Consider the following 23,155-nt stretch of genomic DNA (forward strand, 5'->3'; position numbering starts at 1 on the left):
CCAGAGAGTGCTGGAGACAGTGCAATGGCGAGGGCTCTGACATCCATGTCTGGTGGAGCTGTCCGAAGATCACCTCCCTATGGAATGAGGTTGAATTATTGCTCAGCTCCATGAATCTCGATGTCCACCTGACGCCTGGGATGGCCTTGCTCCATATTCTTCCGAGGTCTTTCTCCTTGAACACCAAGAAGTTCCTAATTTACGTCCTGGCAGCGACTAAACTGTGCATAGCTCGGGCTTGGAAACAAACAGAGCCTCCAAATCTAAATGAGATCTGTGATGTGATAAATCATTTCGCTACGATGGAGAGATATGTTGCCGGCGAAAATGGTACCTTGGACTCTTACTGGGAGACGTGGTCTGACTGGTTCGAACTCCGATGAGTGAGTCCCTTCAGTAGCGCGATCTACCCCTGAAATAGGAGGAGAGAGTTCATACTCTCTCCTCCTCTGCTCCGTTCCATTTCCTTCTTTCCTTCTTCCCCCCCCCCTTTTTTTTTTTTTCTCTTCTTCTTCTCTCTCTATCTCTCTTTCTCTTCCACTGCCTCCCTCTTTCTTCTTTGTATCTCTTCCTTTCTTCCCTATCTGAGGGAGATGTGTATAATCCCTATTTATTCAGTTGTCTGACAAATTTGTACGTGGGCTCGGTTGGCTCACTTTCTATTCACCCCTCTTCTAGGGCCAAATAATGCCTGATACCTATCTTTTTTTTTTTTTCTTTGTTTCAATATTGACTATTATGACACTGCACACTTATGACACACCTACTTTACTATTTCTGATTATTCCAATATATGCAATGTATACTTTTGTAAACCAAACATACTGTTATACTATGTTATCTGTTATGTTCTGATGTAACGCTACTCTAATATTACTGTACAGTGCATTTCTATTCAATAAAGAAAAAAATATTTAAAAAAAAAAAAAAAACAATAAAACCATTTACCGATGGCTAAAGTTAAGATTGATAAATAAAGTAAAAACGATGTTTTCGCAAGAAAACTGGATCAGTCATTCGCTTGACATCGCAAAAATCTTTTGCCCCAAAAATGTCTCAAGAATTTTGATAAATACTGGCGACATTTTTTACTTTACACATTGCGAACTATTGCGGAAAAAATTGCGACTTTTTAGGTTGGACCACTGGTTAATTTTTTCAAAGTGCCCTAACTGCCCCCCCCCCCCCCCGACAAAAAAATATACACATATTAACACATAAATATATATGTACAGTATATATTCATATACATATATATTTATATTTGTTGGCCATAGCTGTGCGACTTACCCCCTTCACTGCGCTAGTTCTCATTCTGTGTCTGACAGCAAGAGAACGAGGCTTCCATTAGAGCATATGGAAGTGCGCTTTCATGAGCGCAATGCTTCCGTGCAATGTGAATGCAAGGTTCCGTTTACATTGCACCTCACTTGTAATACCAGTGCTGCATGCACTGGTATTACTAAGTTGAGCGGAAATATGTGGCCCTAAATAAGATTTGGTTCAGGAATGAGGTGTGCCAGTGTTGGAATTCAGCAGACACAGACACTAAGGGCTAGATTATGAGTGGAGCACAAATGTTTGCGCCGAGCAATAAGGGGTTTACCATGAGGGTTTGCGCTAATTGGGCTTACCGCTAGTATTATGAGTCGAAAGTAAACACAAGAATGATTTAGAGCTTCAGAGGTTTTGCAAAGTCTGAAATATTTTTAAAAGTTTGAAGATCAGGAAACGTCGTATATCATATTCTATTCTGTAGAACAAATTAGGATATCTTCTATTATTCTCTTCATTTGCCTTTTATTGCAATACTGGTAAATCCAAGTTGCTTCAAATGACATAAATAATTTAGAGATTTTACTTCAGCCATCATAATCTCTTATTCAATAAGCGCTGCTGAATTATTCTAACTGCATTAGTCAGTTGCACTCACCTGATTTAAAATATTTATGTTTCTGTTCCTGAGTAATCTTTCCTTCTATATAAGCCTCTTCTGCAGCTGCACGTAGGGCCTGGGCTAGCCTCTTCTCAATTTGTCTCCATTCCTTAAAGTCTCGCTCTTTGAGTTCTGCATGAGCAGGATTGGGATCAGCATAATAAGGGAGGTGAACAGTGATTGGTTGCATGATATAGGAGGGAGGCTCTGAGTTCAGGTCCTTCCAATACCAGTTCCTCAGCAGCTCAGCATCAGATTCATCCCTTTTCACCTTTTCATAGAGGATGTTAAATTCTTCCTCATAAATGACACGTGGAATAGGCCTGAAGCCATATCTCTGCCCTACCAGAGCCTGCAAGGACACACAATGACACATTATTATGGAGTCTTCTGCAATATCCTCTATTTTAATCTAACAAAATTAGACATTAATTGCCCTGACTCTATGGGGTATATTTATGTAAGTGCGAGCAGACATGATACGATGTAGCATATCATGTCCGCTGCACATCGATAAATGACGACAGCATATGCTGTCTGCATTTATCATTGCACCAGCAGTTCTGGTGAATTGCTGGTGCAATGCTGCCCCTTGCAGATTTGCAGCCAATCGGCCGCTAGCAGGGTGTGTCAATCAACCCAATCGTATTCGATCGGGTTGATTTCTGTCCGCAGCCTCAGAGGAGGCGGACAAGTTATGGAGCTGCGGTCTAAATTTACCTCTGTTGTACGCACCAATGTTGCAAACATTATTGCACATATTATTGCCATATGGTGCTCAAGGCTTTATGTCCCTTCAACACTGTGTCGTCCAAACAAATAAGTGCAAAACAATTGCAAAAGTACCATATTTTATTCAAACTACTTAATGTCATAAAATATAAATCCAAATGTGACAGCACCACTAATTACACTAGATAAAACAATAACAATGTTCTAAAGGGTGCACTGGTACACAAGCACTGCTCTTTCACTACAAATAATGTAGATATAAACATACCCAGCACTCAAAAAGCATGTACAAAAATTCGGCTAGATTTAGAGTTTTGTCGGTAATGACCCGCGTAGCTAACGCTGGCTTTTTTTTCCCTGCACCTTTTAAATACCGCTGGTATTGAGAGTTCACAGAATGGCTGCGTTAGGCTCCAAAAAGGGAGCGTAGAGCATAATTTACCGCCACTGCAACTCTCAATACCAGCGGTGCTTACGGACGCGGCCAGCTTCAAAAACATAGGAAACAATGGGGCAGTTTGAGCTGAAAAAAAACCTAACACCTGCAAAAAAGCAGCGTTCAGCTCCTAACGCAGCCCCATTGTTTCCTATGGGGAAACACTTCCTAAGTCTGCACCTAACACCCTAACATGAACCCCGAGTCTAAACACCCCTAACCTTACACTTATTAACCCCTAATCTGCCACCCCCGCTATCGCTGATACCTGCATTTTATTATTAACCCCTAATCTGCCGCTCCGTACACCGCCGCAACCTACGTTATCTCTATGTACCCCTAATCTGCTGCCCCTAACACAGCCGACCCCTATATTGTATTTATTAACCCCTAATCTGCCCCCCCCCCACGTCGCCACCACCTACCTACACTTATTAACCCCTAATCTGCCAACCAGACCTCACCGCTACTATAATAAAGTTATTAACCCCTAATCCGCCTCACTCCCACCTCAATAACCCTATAATAAATAGTATTAACCCCTAATCTGCCCTCCCTAACATCGCCAACACCTAACTTAAAGTATTAACCCCTAATCTGCCGACCGGACCTCGCCAACACTATAATAAATGTATTATCCCCTAAAGCTAAGTCTAACCCTAACCCTAACACCCCCCTAAGTTAAATATAATTTAAATCTAACTAAATAAATTAACTCTTATTAAATACATTTTTCCTATTTAAAGCTAAATACTTACCTGTAAAATAAATCCTAATATAGCTACAATATAAATTATAATTATATTGTAGCTATTTTAGGATTAATATTTATTTTACAGGCAACTTTGTATTTATTTTAACCAGGTACAATAGCTATTAAATAGTTAATAACTATTTAATAGTTACCTAGTTAAAATAATTACAAAATTACCTGTAAAATAAATCCTAACCTAAGTTACAATTAAACCTAACACTACACTATCAATAAATTAATTAAATAAAATACCTACAAATAAATACAATTACATAAACTAACTAAAGTACAAAAAATAAAAAAAAGAACTAAGTTACAAAAAATAAAAAATATTTACAAACATTAGAAAAATCTTACAACAATTTTAAGCTAATTACACCTACTCTAAGCCCCCTAATAAAATAACAAAGCCCCCCAAAATGCCCTACCCTATTCTAAAATACAAATAGAAAAGCTCTTTTACCTTACCAGCTCTTAAAAGGGCCTTTTGCTGGGCATGCCCCAAAGAATTCAGCTCTTTTGCCTGTAAAAAAAAACATGCAATACCCCCCCCCAACATTAAAACCCACCACCCACATACCCCTAATCTAACCCAAACCCCCCTTAAATAAACCTAACACTAAGCCCCTGAAGATCTTCCTACCTTATCTTCACCACGCCGGGTATCACCGATTGGTCCAGGCTCCGAAGCCTTCATCCAAGCCCAAGCGGGGGCTGAAGATGTCCATGATCCAGCTGAAGATGTCCATTATCGGGCAGAAGTCTTCATCCTATCCGGGCAGAAGAGGAGATCCGGAGCGGTAGACATCTTCATCCAAGCGGCATCTTCTATCTTCTTCCATCCGACGACGAGCGGCTCCATCTTCAAGACCTCCGGTGCGGATCCATACTCTTCTTCTGATGTCCTAACACAGAATGACGGTTCCTTTAAGGGACGTCATCCAAGATGGCTTCCCTCGAATTCCGATTGGCTGATAGGATTCTATCAGCCAATTGGAATTAAGGTAGGAAAATTCTGATTGGCTGATGGAATCAGCCAATCAGATTCAAGTTCAATCCGATTGGCTGATCCAATCAGCCAATCAGATTGAGCTTGCATTCTATTGGCTGATCGGAATTCTGCCCGGATAGGATGAAGACTTCTGCCCGATGATGGACCTCTTCAGCCAGACCACGGACATCTTCAGCCCCCGCTTGGGCATGGATGAAGACTTCGGAGCCTGGACCGATTGGTGATACCCGGCATGGTGAAGATAAGGAAGGAAGATCTTCAGGGGCTTAGTGTTAGGTTTATTTAAGGGGGGTTTGGGTTAGATTAGGGGTATGTGGGTGGTGGGTTGTAATGTTGGGGGGGGTATTGTATGTTTTTTTTTACAGACAAAAGAGCTGAATTCTTTGGGGCATGCCCCGCAAAAGGCCCTTTTAAGGGCTGGTAAGGTAAAAGAGCTTTTCTATTTGTATTTTAGAATAGGGTAGGGCATTTTTTTATTTTGGGGGGCCTTTTTATTTTATTACAGTAGGTGTAATTAGCTTAAAATTGTGGTAAGATTTTTCTAATGTTTGTAAATATTTTTTTATTTTTTGTAACTTAGTTCTTTTTTATTTTTTGTACTTTAGTTAGTTTATGTAATTGTATTTATTTGTAGGTATTTTATTTAATTAATTTATTGATAGTGTAGTGTTAGGTTTAATTGTAGATAATTGTAGGTATTTTATTTAATTTATTTATTGATAGTGTAGTGTTAGGTTTAATTGTAACTTAGGTTAGGATTTATTTTACAGGTAATTTTGTAATTATTTTAACTAGGTAACTATTAAATAGTTATTAACTATTTAATAGCTATTGTACCTGGTTAAAATAAATACAAAGTTGCCTGTAAAATAAATATTAATCCTAAAATAGCTACAATATAATTATAATTTATATTGTAGCTATATTAGGATTTATTTTACAGGTAAGTATTTAGCTTTAAATAGGAATAATTTATTTAATAAGAGTTAATTTATTGGTTAGATTTAAATTATATTTAACTTAGGGGGGTGTTAGGGTTAGGGTTAGACTTAGCTTTAGGGGTTAATACATTTATTATAGTGTTGGTGAGGTGCGGTCGGCAGATTAGGGGTTAATACTTGAAGTTAGGTGTCGGCGATGTTAGGGAGGGCAGATTAGGGGTTAATACTATTTATTATAGGGTTATTGAGGCGGGAGTGAGGCGGATTAGGGGTTAATAACTTTATTATAGTAGCGGTGAGGTCCGGTCGGCAGATTAGTGGTTAATAAGTGTAGGTAGGTGGCGGCGACGTTTGGGGTGGCAGATTAGGGGTTAATAAATATAATATAGGGGTCGGCGGTGTTAGGGGCAGCAGATTAGGGGTACATAGGGATAATGTAGGTGGCGGCGGTGTGCGGTCGGCAGATTAGGGGTTAAAAAAAATTAATAGAGTGGCGACGATGTGGGGGGACCTTGGTTTAGGGGTACATAGGTAGTTTATGGGTGTTAGTGTACTTTAGAGCACAGTAGTTAAGAGCTTTATGAACCGGCGTTAGCTCTTAACTCCTGGCTTTTTGCTGCGGCTGGAGTTTTGTCGTTAGATTTCTAACGCTCAATTCAGCCAAGACTCTCAATACCGGTGTTAGAAAGATCCCATTGAAAAGATAGGATACGCAATTGACGTAAGGGGATCTGCGGTATGGAAAAGTCGCGGCTGGAAAGTGAGCGTTAGACCCTTACCTACACGACTCTAAATACCAGCGGTAGCCCAAAACCAGCTTTAGGAGCCTCTAACGCTGGTTTTGACAGCTAACGCCAAACTCTAAATCTAGCGGATTGTATTTAAAGGGATATGAAACCCCCATTTTTTCTTTCATGATTCAGATAGAGCATGCAATTTTAAGCAACTTTTTAATTTACTCCTATTATACATTTTTCTTTGTTCTCTTGGTATGCTTTGTTGAATGAGCATCAATGCACTACTGGTTGATGACTGAACACATGGTTAAGCAATAACAATTGGTATATATATGCATATATATGTCAGGATATCTATGAGTGTTATTAAATAATATATATATATATATATATTTATATTTATCTACACCAAATAATGCATTTATTTGTGAAACTGTTTGTAAAACAACCCCCTCTTATTCTGAAACACAGATTTGTAGAACAAAAGAAATAGACACTTGTAAAACTCAAGATATCACTTTAACAGAGGATCCCTCTTCTATGTAGTAAAAGTTATCAGGTAATGACCCAATGTGGAGATATACAGACATACTGTCTATAATAAACTTGTGAAGCCTGAGTATATGCAGAGAAAAAACAGTTTTACAGGGGAAGTTACCATTAACACTTCAATACAAATTGGTACCTACTATGTTTTAATACACATAAGGCATCTGAACTTAAGTTACCTACAGACATATGACTTAATCTTCATACGGGATTATATTAACAACATATATATATATATATATATATATATATGTGTGTGTATTTATCTGAAACTTATACTATATTGGATACATGCCTGCTGTATTGGATAAGTAGCTGTATAGTAAATTAAAAATATCTAACCAATTTATTTCAAAATAAATACATTTTTCTTTGTTTTCCAGAAAATCTAATGAGTCTTATAGGGAAGAACCTGGTGTGAAGATGAGGTTTCCAAATAAGATACTATAAGTTAATAAATAAATGCATCATAGATTTTGAGGCCATGTCTTAAACACTGTTGAGACATATATTAATAAATAACTATAATACTCATGTATGTCTATGATAAAAGATATGACTAGGAAATGAAATATGTACCAGTATATCAAATGAACTGATATACAAAATAAGTCAGATAACCATATATATTTTATTGATTTATACCACTAGTCCCTCATAAAAATGCAGCTTTAAAGGCATCTTATGAAATATTATAAGACATATATCATATTTAGACGGGAAATACTTAGGGTAAATAGTATGACATATTCCAATACACATGGAACATGTGGTTTGTTGAAACCAGAAATTAAAGGATATTTAATAAATATTTTAAAGGTTAGATACCAGACTGTTAGCCATATTGATAATGAAACTGCATTTCTAGTTATCTGCTGCCCCCTAGTGGACTACAATTGGTATGAAAGCCACGCAAGTTGACTGTTGGGGCACATGCATTCCCAGTAAGCCAATTTAATTTTCAGATCTGATGGCCAATGAATGGAAAAGCTTCCGTGGGGTGTATCCAAACATTCACCAATGATTACAAAATAGAAGCGGGGCTTATGACTTGAAAAGCTCATGCATAGGAGAAAAAAAGGGCTTTTTGTTTGCTAAAATTTTGACTGATAACCTTGCTGGCCTTTTGGAAACACAGTCTCTATAAGCAAAAATTGGACTACCTTTTCTTATCCTTATTGCAAAATACCTCTCTTATTTTATCAGGTGAATTGGACTTATCTGAAAAATCTGAAACACTCAATTGATTTATTTGGTGATGTATATGACTGTTCTATATTTTTTTTATGTTTTAAATCAAGGTATTCTAAAACTATAGTTGTATCATAGTTGTGATTTAAAAGGAGAATTTATTCTTATATTTAATATTAATTATACCAAAGGTAGTAAGTATACTGGTATTAAATATTAATGTTTAGAAAGAATTTTGTATTTTAATATCATAAATTAATTACAGTTATTGCTATATGTATATTTTAGAATTTGCCTTATTGTAGCTAAATAAGAGGTTATTTCAGTTCAGACATATTAGCATATAAATTGGCTATTTGCATTAATAATACTAATAATACTAATATAATAATAATAATAATAATAATAATAATAATAATAAAAAATAAATTTCTGTTTTTTTAGGTGAAGTTAAATAGAACCATTTGTAGGCTAAGTAGCTTAATTATACTTGTCTGAAAGTTATCTTAAATCTATTGAGATTCAGTAAGATTTGTGTGAAGTATCTTGTTATATTGTTTAAGTAAACACTGTTAAGTTAGCGGTCCATATTCTGGTATTTTATTGTGGTATTTTAATGCTATTCATTGTGAGTAAAGTTAATTTTAAAGGTATATCTTTTATGATCTGTTGTATAGAATATTGTGACGAAATAAGTGTACATAATTGATTCATAATCTAGTCTCTACTTAAATATAATTCAATGTGTATATAAATTTAACTAATATAAGGATTTAGCAATAAATATTAATTTCAATTGTTTGTATATACATTTTAATTGGAGGTTATTTAAAGAATAATAATAAATAATAATTCTATAACCTGGTATATACCAACATATTATCTGGAAGCACTGCATTAGATATTATTATCTTTATCACGTTGATATATTTGTATTAAATAGAGATTATTATCTAGAAAAATTTATTAATAAAAAAGATATTAAATTTTTTTATTAATATTTCAAAATTATTATTTTTTCCCGTTGGTCAAAATTGTATTAGTGTTTTAATTTAACCAAATACTAAGCCAAAATAATAATGTCTATTACTAGAAGTAAATCAGATGAATCTATACTTAGTGTTGAAATATGTCCCCCAAAATGACCCCTTACTAATGCTGATTCCCTTAAAATAGACGCTATCAGCCACATTAAAAATAGGTGTAGTATTGAGGGAGATTTAAATGATTATATGGATATGCTTGCAATTAAGGTAAAAAATATTACTATTGATAATGGAAGGTGGAACAAAAAAAGTGAATTGTTCCAAGAATTATTAAAAATTAATGAATGTAAAAATTTGAGAAAACGGGATGAGCTAATACTAAAATCAGGGCCCCTTGTAATATGCATTATTGACGAAATGTCCATCCACCTTATAGAAAAGGAATTGCAATTACAGGAGTTAGACAATAATATTCGCTCATCACGCAAATGTGAAAAGAATTTAGAAATAGCCGAAAATTAAATTGTTACATTTAAACAAGATGTGGTCACCTTCCAAGAGTATAACCTAAATTTAGTAGCTAAAATAGAACATTTAAATAAACAACTTGCACAGAGCCAGATAGAGCTTAGTGAACTGAAAAGGCAATATAGCAATAATACGCCCCCCTCTGTTAGCAATGAGGATAATGCAGATATTTTAAAAACCCTAAAAGAATTCATGCGACAGGAACTGCAGAGTATTAGGGAAGAATTAAAACATAGGACCCCTATCAGGTTAGAGTTAAACTTCCCACATAGACAGTCACCTCATGTTATAAATTCAGGGAACTGCTATAATTCACAGAGGGAGGGCAGCTCTAGTAGTAAGTCAGAGGGTGGAGACAGCTACCCCAGATAGACCATATAATACTAATGCGTGTAAGGGGTCTCCCCATAGTAAATATAGGGCAGATAGGGGGCGCTCCAGCCCCAAAAATAAGGTCCCTGGGAAAGCCCAAGATACATCTAATAAGATATATACCCCTAAAATAATTAAATTTTTAAGTGGTGCAGTACCTAAGTTTTTCAACAAGGGAACCAATTCTATAATTGACTACTTAGAGGCTTTTCAAAATGCTTTATCCATAATGAATGTTACTAGTCAGCAGTCAAAAATTGAATATCTGCCATGGGTATTTGAGGGCAAACATCACAAGTTCTTTGCTTTACTAAGAGATATGAATATTCATTCCAGGAGTGAAACAAAGCATCAGTGCAAAAAGCAGTAATATCGCACTAAAACCGCTGCGAAAATAGCTGTGTACGGTTTAAAATGTAGTGCCAATCAAAGCCCTATAGAATTCCTTTATGTACTAAAAAGTGCATGCAGTATGGCTGAAGACTACCCCATATGTGAAAGCTCAGAATTTGTGAATTTATTTTACGAAGCATTGCCCGCGCACATCAAACTTAATTTGGCTAGAGATTTTGATGAGAACTGCTCATTGGACTGGCTGATCAAAGAGAGTATAAAGTTATACTCTATTCAGCAGTCCAGTGAACAGGAGGTTAAAAGGGAACCAAGGCCCAGCCCCAAAATTGTGGCAGAAACTAGGGTGTCACCTAGCCCCCCTCAATTTGGAGTCTAAAAAGAAAACGTATGCGGAGGTGGCCGAAGAAAACAGGCCTTCCCCACAAAGTTTTAACTCTGTCCCTCCCCATCAAGGGCTGAGGTGCAGAGAGAATATACTCAAAATGGGGGCATACCCAGATAAATAATTATCCCAAAAGAGATCAACACCCACAAGGTAATCGGTACCCCGGTAAAAATAAATACCAAAAGTGGCGAAAATACTCTCAGGGTAACCAGACACCCCAAGTAAATAGTGCTCCCAAGATATTAATGCTGAACAAGTTGAACCCCAAAGACAACCACATCAAAATGGGTACAATAGCTATGATTCTGAGGGATCCCAATGATCCAGGGATCAATAACTTGGGATATCAAAAAATCGGTCCATGGGTAGAAATAGCTTGTCCAATTAAGTGGGCAAACTCAGTACCCAAGTAAGTCAAATATTTACACTATTTACTAATATGAGTCAAGCTTTGATGGCTCAGCACCCTAATAATCCTTCTTTAGGGGTACAGCCAGTGGCCAGCAGTGGGCCACAGGCACAGTCATAAATACTGTGGTATTACCTGAGAGGGAAGAGATATACCAAATGAAATGATAAATGTCAATAATGGTACTAATCATGTTCTCTCCCTACAGCTGAGAAACGGACATTTTAGCTGTGATGGCAAGCAACCTCAGCCGGGAAGCTCTAACAAACCTCTTCCTTTGCAGTTTTCTCATAACTTTATTCCCACAGATGCAGTACGCAGGAACCCTATCAGCCCTATTATAGAGGAAAGGACTGGTAAATATAAAAATTATTCTTCATCAGGTAACGTGGTGAATACAGGTAACTCGTGGCGAAGCCCACAGATGTGTAATCATGCTAATTTTATGTGGTGTGAAATGGTAGATAATGCAGGGAGATATTATGTATTAGCTGAGCTCCAGGATTCAGTCTCCAACCCTATAATGGGATTAATTGATACTGGATCTCAGGCAACTATTTTATCCAACAGGTACTACACACAGCTAAATGAACACCCCACAAATCTAAAATAGAAGAATTTGATGGTTCACTATTAGGTGTTGGGGGTGACACTCTCAAAGTCTACAGTATGGCATGGTTAAAGCTAAAGCTGGGGAAGAGGGTAATAAGTAGGGTGACCATATTGCCGCTTTAAAAAGGGACACATATGAAAAATACATATGTCAGGGCTGTTTTCAGGGCTGTTAAAAGAAATGTTTTGTATAAGAACCCTGACATATGTATTTTTCATATGTGTCCCTTCTTAAAGCGGCAATATGGTCAGCTTAGTAATAAGGCACCCTGTCATTATAGTGGATCTGCCAACTGATCGTTTAATAATTGGAAGTGATCTCCTGAAGCAATTAAGCACCATAATTGATTGCATAAATAATGTAATTTGGTCACAAGTAAAAAGACCTATTAATTATCTCGCACCAGACATAACTGTCACATGGTGGAAGAGAAGCCAGATGCTGTGGAGATCCATTTCAGGAATAGCACTGTACCTGAAATCAATATCCTACAAATAGATGATCAGACTCCTTTAAGTGGCTCTGATGGTAATACTTTAAAAAATTTTGCCTGGAAAAATAGCCAATATTTCCTTAGATTGCGATGTATTTACCATATCTCTCCACAAAGGGGATGCTAAGTCCCCTAAAGGGGGAGATCAGTCTCAATTCCTTGCAGAAATTGATAAAGAAAAAGAGGATCTATTTATCCCTATGCAAGTGCATGACCTTGGGAAAACCAAGTATGCCAAATTGAGCTTAAAACAGGAAGCTAGCTATATAAGCGAAGGCTTATTAGTGCAGATAGCTGAAACTAAAGTGATTAAAAATCTTTCTCCCCAGATGTCTTGGCCCATGACCTGGATGGCATGTGTGAAAGTTATAACATCACAGCTAAGTGTTTATTATCTATCTCCATAGGTAATAAATCAGCGAAGCACCTGTTTTTAGTTTTAAATATTCCCCATAATCAAATATAAATTGGCAATGATCTCTTACATAGATATGCCATACAAATAGATTTGATTAACCTTTGCCTCTGGAGCAGGTTAAAGGGGGACCCTGAAGTATTTCAGGATGAAAATGCAGCCCTGAAATAAAACCAGCAATTGCCATATGCTGTGAATATGCAGGTGTCTGACGATGTGGTAATCCCTGCTGGGGCTGACAAATTTCTCTTATCCTTACAGGTAAAAAGAGGTCAGAAATTAAAAACTTCTGAAACATCAATTTGCATCTCCCATAGAATGCAAAGTCTAGGTATAACAATGACCCATACTCCTATGGTAAATATTGGAACTATTCCAATACATGTTATTGTGCATAACATGACCCCACAGGATATAATCTTGTCGAAAGGAACTACCATAGGATATGCTCTAGAATCCAGTTATTATACTTTTGGATTCCAGAATAATGTGATTGGGCTAATGCCTGAAGAATACTTAACTGAAGAACAGTTAATAGAACAATCCTTTGCATCTATGCCAGAGGGATTGTTTACAATTCAGTCTATTTATCCCTTCAGCTCAGAGGAAGGCATCTGTAAAATTGAAGAAGCCTCCCTAGTGTTTGATCAGCCGATCAAAGAGCAAGAATACCCCAATACCCAGAATCATGGTGGCAATGTAAATTATAATCAAGGGGATCTCACCTCTAGGTTGGAAGAAGCCTATGACATAGGACAGCTTGAAATCTTTCCAAAATTTCAGCAAATAGTCAAAGAGCAAATCTCCTTAGCTAATGGCTGTTCCAGTGATGATGAATGCTGACAGCTACGAGAACTCCTGATAGAGTACAAGGATATTTTTGCTAGGGATTCTTATGACTGTGGGACTACAGACTTGCACATTGCAAGAATCCAAACAGATCCCAATGCACCCCCTGTCTTTGTTAAACAATACAGACTTCCTTTAGCCTTACAGGGAGTGCAGAATTATTAGGCAAGTTGTATTTTTGAGGATTAATTTTATTATTGAACAACAACCATGTTCTCAATGAACCCAAAAAACTCATTAATATCAAAGCTGAATAGTTTTGGAAGTAGTTTTTAGTTTGTTTTTAGTTATAGCTATTTTAGGGGGATATCTGTGTGTGCAGGTGACTATTACTGTGCATAATTATTAGGCAACTTAACAAAAAACAAATATATACCCATTTCAATTATTTATTTTTACCAGTGAAACCAATATAACATCTCAACATTCACAAATATACATTTCTGACATTCAAAAACAAAACAAAAACAAATCAGTGACCAATATAGCCACCTTTCTTTGCAAGGACACTCAAAAGCCTGCCATCCATGGATTCTGTCAGTGTTTTGATCTGTTCACCATCAACATTGCGTGCAGCAGCAACCACAGCCTCCCAGACACTGTTCAGAGAGGTGTACTGTTTCCCTCCTTGTAAATCTCACATTTGATGATGGACCACAGGTTCTCAATGGGGTTCAGATCAGGTGAACAAGGAGGCCATGTCATTAGATTTTCTTCTTTTATACCCTTTCTTGCCAGCCACGCTGTGGAGTACTTGGACGCGTGTGATGGAGCATTGTCCTGCATGAAAATCATGTTTTTCTTGAAGGATGCAGACTTCTTCCTGTACCACTGCTTGAAGAAGGTGTCTTCCAGAAACTGGCAGTAGGACTGGGAGTTGAGCTTGACTCCATCCTCAACCCGAAAAGGCCTCACAAGCTCATCTTTGATGATACCAGCCCAAACCAGTACTCCACCTCCACCTTGCTGGCGTCTGAGTCGGACTGGAGCTCTCTGCCCTTTACCAATCCAGCCACGGGCCCATCCATCTGGCCCATCAAGACTCACTCTCATTTCATCACTCCATAAAACCTTAGAAAAATCAGTCTTGAGATATTTCTTGGCCCAGTCTTGACGTTTCAGCTTGTGTGTCTTGTTCAGTGGTGGTCGTCTTTCAGCCTTTCTTACCTTGGCCATGTCTCTGAGTATTGCACACCTTGTGCTTTTGGGCACTCCAGTGATGTTGCAGCTCTGAAATATGGCCAAACTGGTGGCAAGTGGCATCTTGGCAGCTGCACGCTTGACTTTTCTCAGTTCATGGGCAGTTATCTTGCGCCTTGGTTTTTCCACACGCTTCTTGCGACCCTGTTGACTATTTTGAATGAAACGCTTGATTGTTCGATGATCACGCTTCAGAAGCTTTGCAATTTTAAGAGTGCTGCATCCCTCTGCAAGATATCTCACTATTTTTGACTTTTCTGAGCCTGTCAAGTCCTTCTTTTGACCCATTTTGCCAAAGGAAAGGAAGTTGCCTAATAATTATGCACACCTGATATAGGGTGTTGATGTCATTAGACCACACCCCTTCTCATTACAGAGATGCACATCACCTAATATGCTTAATTGGTAGTAGGCTTTCGAGCCTATACAGCTTGGAGTAAGACAACATGCATAAAGAGGATAATGTGGTCAAAATACTCATTTGCCTAATAATTCTGCACTCCCTGTATATGATTCTCTTGCAGAAATCATAAGGAACCTGGAAGAAAGGTGTATTATCAGACAGGTGCACAGCTCTTATAACAATCCTATTCTAGGTGTTCCTAAGCACAATGGACAATGGCGTTTGTGTGCTGACTTAAGACAGCTAAACAAACGAGGGTACATGTCTGGCTGGCCTGTGCCCTATATTGACCAGTGCCTAGCGCAGATGCAGGGATCCAAAATATTCACTGCCATTGATTTTGCACAGGGATATTGGACCATAAAGGTACATGAGGAGGACTAGTATAAGCTTGCATTCTCGTTCCAAAAGGTGTATGCATTCCAGAGGCTCCCGTTTGGATAAATAAATTCAGGACATGAATTTGCTGTATTCATGCATAAGGCTATGCCTGATGCTCTGGAAAGGGGGACCTTATCTTATGTTGATGATGTTTTAATCAAAAGCCCAGACTTTGAAAAACATATCACAGAACTTAAACATGTCCTCAGCCAACTTAAAAGGTCACGTGTCAAATTATCCCTATAAAAAGCTCAATGGTGCCGCACTCTTGTAAACTTCTTGGGAAGGGTTAAATCCTCAGAAGAAAAAGGTGGAAGCTATAATAAATTCTAAGAACCCAACTAACTTCAAGGAACTGAGATCATTCCTGGGTATGACAAATTATTTTTGTAAATTTATTGATAATTATGCAGAATTAGCTAAACCACTGCTATTTTTTCTAAAGAAGGATGTGAAATGGCATTGGAATGAGACTCAAGAGACAGCCATCAGAGAGCTGAAGAGAAAACTCACTCAAGCACCTTGCTTAGCATACCCTGAAGGGGGTAAACCTTTCTACTTAGAGACAGGTTACACAGCTATAAGCATGAGTGTTGTTTTATACGAAAAGCATGATAATTTAAGCAAAGTAATTGCTTATGCGAGCAAAACTTTATCCCCAGTAGAAATAAAATTTAGCGATTGCGAAAAAGCCCTCTTATCTACTGTATGGGCTGTACAAAATTTCTGTAGCTATATACAGGGCGAGAAAATTATTGTAGAAACGGCCCACCAGCCTTTGCTATATTTGCAAAGTGAGAGAATAAGAGATGAGAACTTGTCTAATAGCCGCATAACAGCTTGGACTCTTTCCTTACAAGACTGGCCTTTAAAAATTCGCTATAAGCAAAACAAAAAGAATCCTGTTGCACAGGGGCTTGCTGAGCTCCACAACTGTACTGCTAAGGATCATGGGGAAGAGTTATTAGAAGATGATTTCCTAGAGGAACAATAGCTTTCCCCATATAAAATATACGAGGATTATTGACAAACATTACCTTTGGTATATGTTGATGGTTGTTCTTACCATGCCACCATTGATAATGAGGGCAGATTAGTCACCGGCATTGGTATAACTTGGGCAAATGTATTCCCAAACATTTCTGCAGGTTTCAACATTGGACCAAGATCTAGTCAAGTTGCAGAACTCACTGATGTTCTAAAAACCATTGAGATGGATATTGTTAGAATATATATAGCAATGCTGACGCCATTTGGTCTTTAGTCATCCATTTTGTTAAGAATGGTTTATTATTGTTTATTATAACAGCTTATTATGCTGTGAGAAAATAATATGTTGATGTTCTAACCTGAACATGTTATCTCAATAATTGATCCAATGGCCTTGTAATGTCCTTGGCGATGCACCCGGATACACCGTTATCTAAAACTGTTAGTTTCTTGGTATGATTATTTTTCTTATCTTTTTACTGTAGTTCTTTGTTCTAACTTATGCTATGTAAAACGGTGTGATTTATGATACGTCATTGTTTAACCCCATATACTGTAACCATTTTCTATAAAAGTATGGTATGCTTTATAATAAACAGAACAGTGATTAGACTTTTCCTGGCTGCATGTCTGATTTCTGTTCACAAGATATCTCATCAGGTAACCCATTTAGTTACAGGTGAAGGTGTAGAATACTGCTAAGTGCTAATGGACAACCCCCCTTTTAAGATAACGCTTAACAGCTATTGGACAAGGTATGAGTGAGCTATGACTATGGCATGTAGCCGAAACGCGTAAGCTTGTAACACTGAAGGGCTGTTTTTTCCTTTCTGTGACCTGTTTTAATCTGAATAAATGCTGAAAGATTTAATTGACTTTACCTGCGACTCCTGAATTTCTTTTCTGCATTTGCTGTATCAAGCCGTTGTTGGAGTCTGCAGGTTATACCTTCCACAATATCCATGTTCCAGCTTGGATTTACAAGTATGAGGACCAGCGATTGAATTAAAGAATTGGGAACTCCTTACCCCCCACAAGTCGGCATCCATCTGGTGACGTCACGCCTGTGAGCCGGGTGAATCAGAGTGCGGCGCCTGTTGGAGTAGCTTGGTTCAGCGTGGAAGTTCCGGGCTAGATATACAGATTGGCGGCAGCACAGTGAAATTTCCACCGGAGGGCTTCTACAAACACAGGTCAGCACACCGTTATTGAGCGGCCATGAAGATTGGGGTAAGTAAATAACGCTTGCAATTCTATATAGAATAATCCACATTGGATTGCCACACTGGGGTTTGTTTGCTCCTGTCTGCCATTGGGGAACAAACAGTAGATGCTTTATAATAAACAGAACAGTGATTAGACTTTTCCTGGCTGCATGTCTGATTTCTGTTCACAAGATATCTCATCAGGTAACCCATTTAGTTACAGGTGAAGGTGTAGAATACTGCTAAATGCTAATGGACAACCCCCCTTTTAAGGTAACGCTTAACAGCTATTGGATAAGGTATTCTTGAATTTGTGATCATTACTGACTCAAATTATGTGCGTGACAGTTTTGATGAATACCTGCCAACTTGGAATATAAATGGCATGCAGAAAACTAACAACGAACCAGTCAAACATGGCAAGTTGTTCTGCGAGATTGATAATCTACTGGTGTCCAATGGTTTAACCATACACTTGAAAAAGACCAAGGGTCATTCCAGAGTTCTAGGTCCTGATAATGAAGGTAATGATATTGCGGATTTATTAGCCAAACAAGGACCATAACTAGAGAGCTCCTTCATTTTGACCACTTAATGGGTGCAATTCAGGTAGAAGCCATTACCAGAAACCAGGCTAAATAACAGATTGAGCCTAACCTGGTACAATGGAGTCAGGATTCTCCTAGTGAGGACCTGATCACTAGTCAAAAAGAAGACATCTTTTATAAACACAAAGAAGATCATGAAAGCAACCCCATCTCAAAAGAGGACGGTATTGGCAAGGAAGATCTTAGAATCTTAATGAAGTCAAAATCACAATTCAGGTTACAGGATGGTTTGTTAATTAGAACCTCCAAAACTGGTGTCCAGCAATGGGTGGTACCTACCCAGTTCAAAGGTCTCATGCTTCAACATGCCCATGATGCTCCTACATCTGGCCATTGTGGTGCAAAATAAACATTTGAAATATTGCGTGACTATGCCTTTTGGCCACATATATTGAAGGATACCTACTGTCAAGGTTGTTTAATCTGTCCACAGTTCCAGCCCACTGCACCAACGCATAGAGCGCCATTGCAGAAAAGGGGGATGGTAATGCCATGGTCAGATATACAAATTGATTTTATTGGTCCAGTAACTAGGTCATCAAGAGGTAACAAATACATGTTGACAGTAACATGCCTATTCACTAAATGGGTAGAGTGCATCAGTGCACCTAACAATAGTGCTGAAACATGCGCAGCATTGCTTATCAACCACGTGTTTTCACGATTTGGTTTACTCCAGCGAATCAAATCCGATCGGGGAACCCACTTCACTAGCGAAGTGATGACCAAAATGTGGAAAATACTAGGGGTCAAAAGAAAGTTCCATATTGCATATAGAACTGCCTCTAGTGGTGGTGTAGAGCGTTACAACCAGTCCATTGTGAAAATCCTCAAAAAGTTTGTGAGTGAAACAGGTAAAGACTGGGATGAAAAATTACCTCTAGTCCTAATGGCATTAAGAGCAACTCCAAGTAGTGCTACTAAGATGTCACCTTTTGAATTGATGACTGGTAGAAGAATGGTTTTACCTCAGCATCTACTGTACCGTACATCAGACCAGAACTCGATAAATGCTGCCAATATACATCAATATGTGGAGAACTTAAGGAAGAACCTGCAATATGCTTTTGCATTTGATGAAAGGAACATAGAAAAGTCTGAAACTGCCTCTAAAACCTATTATGATCTCAAAACATCCAAAAAGCAATATGAAATAAATGATAAAGTTTATCTTTATAACTTTGGAAGAGATCAGGTTAAGGAGAAGAAATTTATTTCCATCATGAAAGGGTCCTTTTGTCATTACTGACAAAATATCTCCAGTTACCTATAAAATTAGGATACCTAAAAATGATACTTTTATGGACAAATGGGTCCATATTAATCAGTTGCGAGCGTGCCATCCTAGATCCCAACTACAAGTCAAAGAGGTAGAATGAAGTGTCATATCCCCTAAGAGTACTATAGTTTAAAGATGCCTAGCTAAGGAGCATAAATATGAGGATCGAAAAATAATGGACTCTCTTCATAGAAGAATGTCTACGGTGGATACGGTCAGTACACTTACCAAGTACCACTGACTTTAAAGGGACATTATACACTCATTTTTTTCTTTGCATAAATGTTTTGTAGATGATCTATTTATATAGCCCATAAAGTTGTTTTTTTTAAATAAGTGTATAGTTTTGCTTATTTTTAAATAACATTGCTCTGATTTTCAGACTCCTAACCAAGCCCCAAAGTTTTATGTGAATACTGTCAGCTACCTTCTCCAGCTTGCTCCTGTTTGTGTAAAGGGTCTTTTCATATGCAAAAGAAGGGGGAGGGGGGGAGTGTCTTATTTGCCACTTGCAGTGGGCTTTCCAGCTACCTTTTCAACAGAGCCAAACTGACAGCTTCTAAGTAAGTTTTTAAACTGTTTTATACTGGATTTTTATATCAGTATCTGTGCATCTTATTCTTTATAGTAGTGTCTATTACATGCAGTTATATGAAAATGAGTGTATACTGTCCCTTTAAGCCAATTCAAATACATGTGTTCTACATATATTTAAAAATGGAAGGAGGATTTATGTCAGGATATCCGTGAGTGTTATTAAATAATATATATATATATATATATATATATATATATATATATATATATATATATATATATACACACACATATATATATATATATACCAAATAATGCATTTATTTGGGAAACTGTTAGTAAAACAACCCCCTCTTGTTCTGAAACACTGATTTGTAGAACAAAAGAAATAGACACTTATAAAACTTAAGATGTCACTTTAACAGAGGACCCCTCTTCTATGTAGTAAAAATTATCAGGAAATGACCCCATGTGGAGATATACAGACATACTGTCTATAAGAAACTTGTGAAGCCTGAGTATATGCAGAGAAAAAACAGTTTTACAGGGAAGTTACCATTCACACTTTGATACAAATTGGTACCTGATATGTTTCAATACACATAAGGCATCTGAACTCAAGTTACCTACATACATATGGGAATGCTGTGACTTAATCTTCATATGGGATTATATTAATAATATATATATATATATATATATATATATATATATTGATTTGAAACTTATACTATATTGGATAAATGTCTGCTGTATTGAATAAGTAGCTATATAGTAAATTAAAAATATCTAACCAATTTATTTCAAAATAAATACATTTTTCTTTGTTTTCCAGAGATTCTTACAGGGAAGAACCTGGTGTGAAGATGAGGTTTCCAAATAAGATACTATAAGTTAATATATAAATACATCTAAGATTTTGAGCCCATGTCTTAACCCCTTAAGGACAAGGCCATTTTTCAATTTCCTTCCCTTAAGGACCAGGGCTATTTTTAGATTTCTGCAGTGTTTGGGCTATTTTTGCATTTTTGTTTGTTTTTAGCTGTAATTTTCCTCTTACTCATTTACTGTACCCACACATATTATATACCGTTTTTCTCGCCATTAAATGGACTTTAAAGATACCACTATTTTCATCATATCTTATAATTTACCACTGATATATTTCAGGAATCCCTGAACATCCCTTGACATGTATATATTTTTTTTTAGAAGACATCCCAAAGTATTGATCTATGCCCATTTTTGTATATTTCATGCCACCATTTCACCACCAAATGCAATCAAATAAAAAAAATCGTTCACTTTTTCACAAACTTTTTCACAAATATTAGGTTTCTCACTGAAATTATTTTCAAACTGCTTGTGCAATTATGGCACAAATGGTTGTAAATGCTTCTCAGGGATCCCCTTTGTTCAGAAATAGAAGATATATATGGCTTTGGCGTTGCTTTTTGGTAATTAGAAGGCCGCTAAATGCCGCTGCGCACCACATTTGTATTAGGCCCAGCAGTGAAGAGGTTAATTAGGTAGCTTGTAGGGAGCTTGTAGGGTTAATTATAGCTTTGGGGTAGTGTAGTAGACAATACAAGAAGAAGGTGAAGCGGAGCTCCAATATTAAACTAAACAAATTTATTGATTATAGTTAAAATGTATACAGATATGTGCAAAGAAAATGGGGGGTCAGAGCACAGCTGACGTGTTTTTGGGCCTCCTGCCGTTGTCAAAGCTAGTTAAAAATGAGAGGTTACTATCCCACCCTTGAAAACTTCTCAGGGATCCCCTTTGTTCAGAAATAGAAGATATATATGGCTTTGGCGTTGCTTTTTGGTAATTAGAAGGCCGCTAAATGCCGCTGCGCACCACATTTGTATTAGGCCCAGCAGGGAAGAGGTTAATTAGGTAGCTTGTAGGGAGCTTGTAGGGTTAATTATAGCTTTGGGGTAGTGTAGTAGACAATACAAGAAGAAGGTGAAGCAGAGCTCCAATATTAAACTAAACAAATTTATTGATTATAGTTAAAATGTATACACATATGTGCAAAGAAAATGGGGGTCAGAGCACAGCTGACGTGTTTTGGCCTCCTGCCGTTGTCAAAGCTAGTTAAAAATGAGAGGTTACTATCCCACCCTTTAAATGAACAGGTTAACCCCCATTGGCTAATACTCACACACCTACTTGGAAAATAAGTCCATCCTCCCAATAGAAAATTGATGTGAAGGGGGTGGTGTTATTATAAGCAAGTTGCTAATGCGATAGTCTTTTTATGCTAACCACAGTTAAACTTATTATATGACTTATTGGAAAACCATTTATATTGCTGGATACACTCAAGAACCAATGTTAGCATAGAGTGCATTAGGTATGGACCTATAAACAATGGATTCAACATGTTGTAATTACAAAGGAATCTCAATAATGTATATTAATGGAAAATGTAGAATAGGCGGCTCAGTACAGGGCTTGAAATGAGTTATGCAACTACAACTATTCGTTTTTTGCATTTGGGCCCTATACAACACAATTATACCAAAATTGCCTAATATCCACATTACAGACATTGTACCTGGTTAATAATAATATTAATGAACAAAATGAAAACAATGAAAATGACAATGAAAATGACAGTGACACTAGGGATATAGCTTTTGTACGCACCCTATACATGTTACGCTGCAAAACATCATCATATAGAAACCTCAATGTCCCTTCATCTTGCCTATATAGTTTGTCATTTATACACTTTATAATGTGTCTGACTATGGAATTGATGAACAATATCTATAAATTCATCACCTAGCAAGAATATTGTGTTAATGCTCAGTCAGATCCCTTGAAAAGGTGTAGAAACCATGTTCAG

At 37.3% G+C, this 23,155-nt stretch overlaps 1 protein-coding gene across 1 annotated transcript in view; it reads right to left on the reverse strand.

Annotated features, from left to right (window-relative positions):
- The window catches only part of NWD1 (NACHT and WD repeat domain containing 1), a 200,260-nt gene that overhangs the window by 151,863 nt on the left and 25,242 nt on the right, over positions 1-23,155 (reverse strand). Inside the window, exon 4 of the mRNA XM_053702893.1 lies at positions 1,934-2,288. Within this exon, the coding sequence (XP_053558868.1) occupies positions 1,934-2,288 (355 nt within the window). The remainder of the gene's footprint in view (positions 1-1,933; positions 2,289-23,155) is intronic.

This window comes from Bombina bombina, chromosome 2, assembly GCF_027579735.1.
Source record: "Bombina bombina isolate aBomBom1 chromosome 2, aBomBom1.pri, whole genome shotgun sequence".
Classification (NCBI taxonomy): Eukaryota; Metazoa; Chordata; class Amphibia; order Anura; family Bombinatoridae; genus Bombina; species Bombina bombina.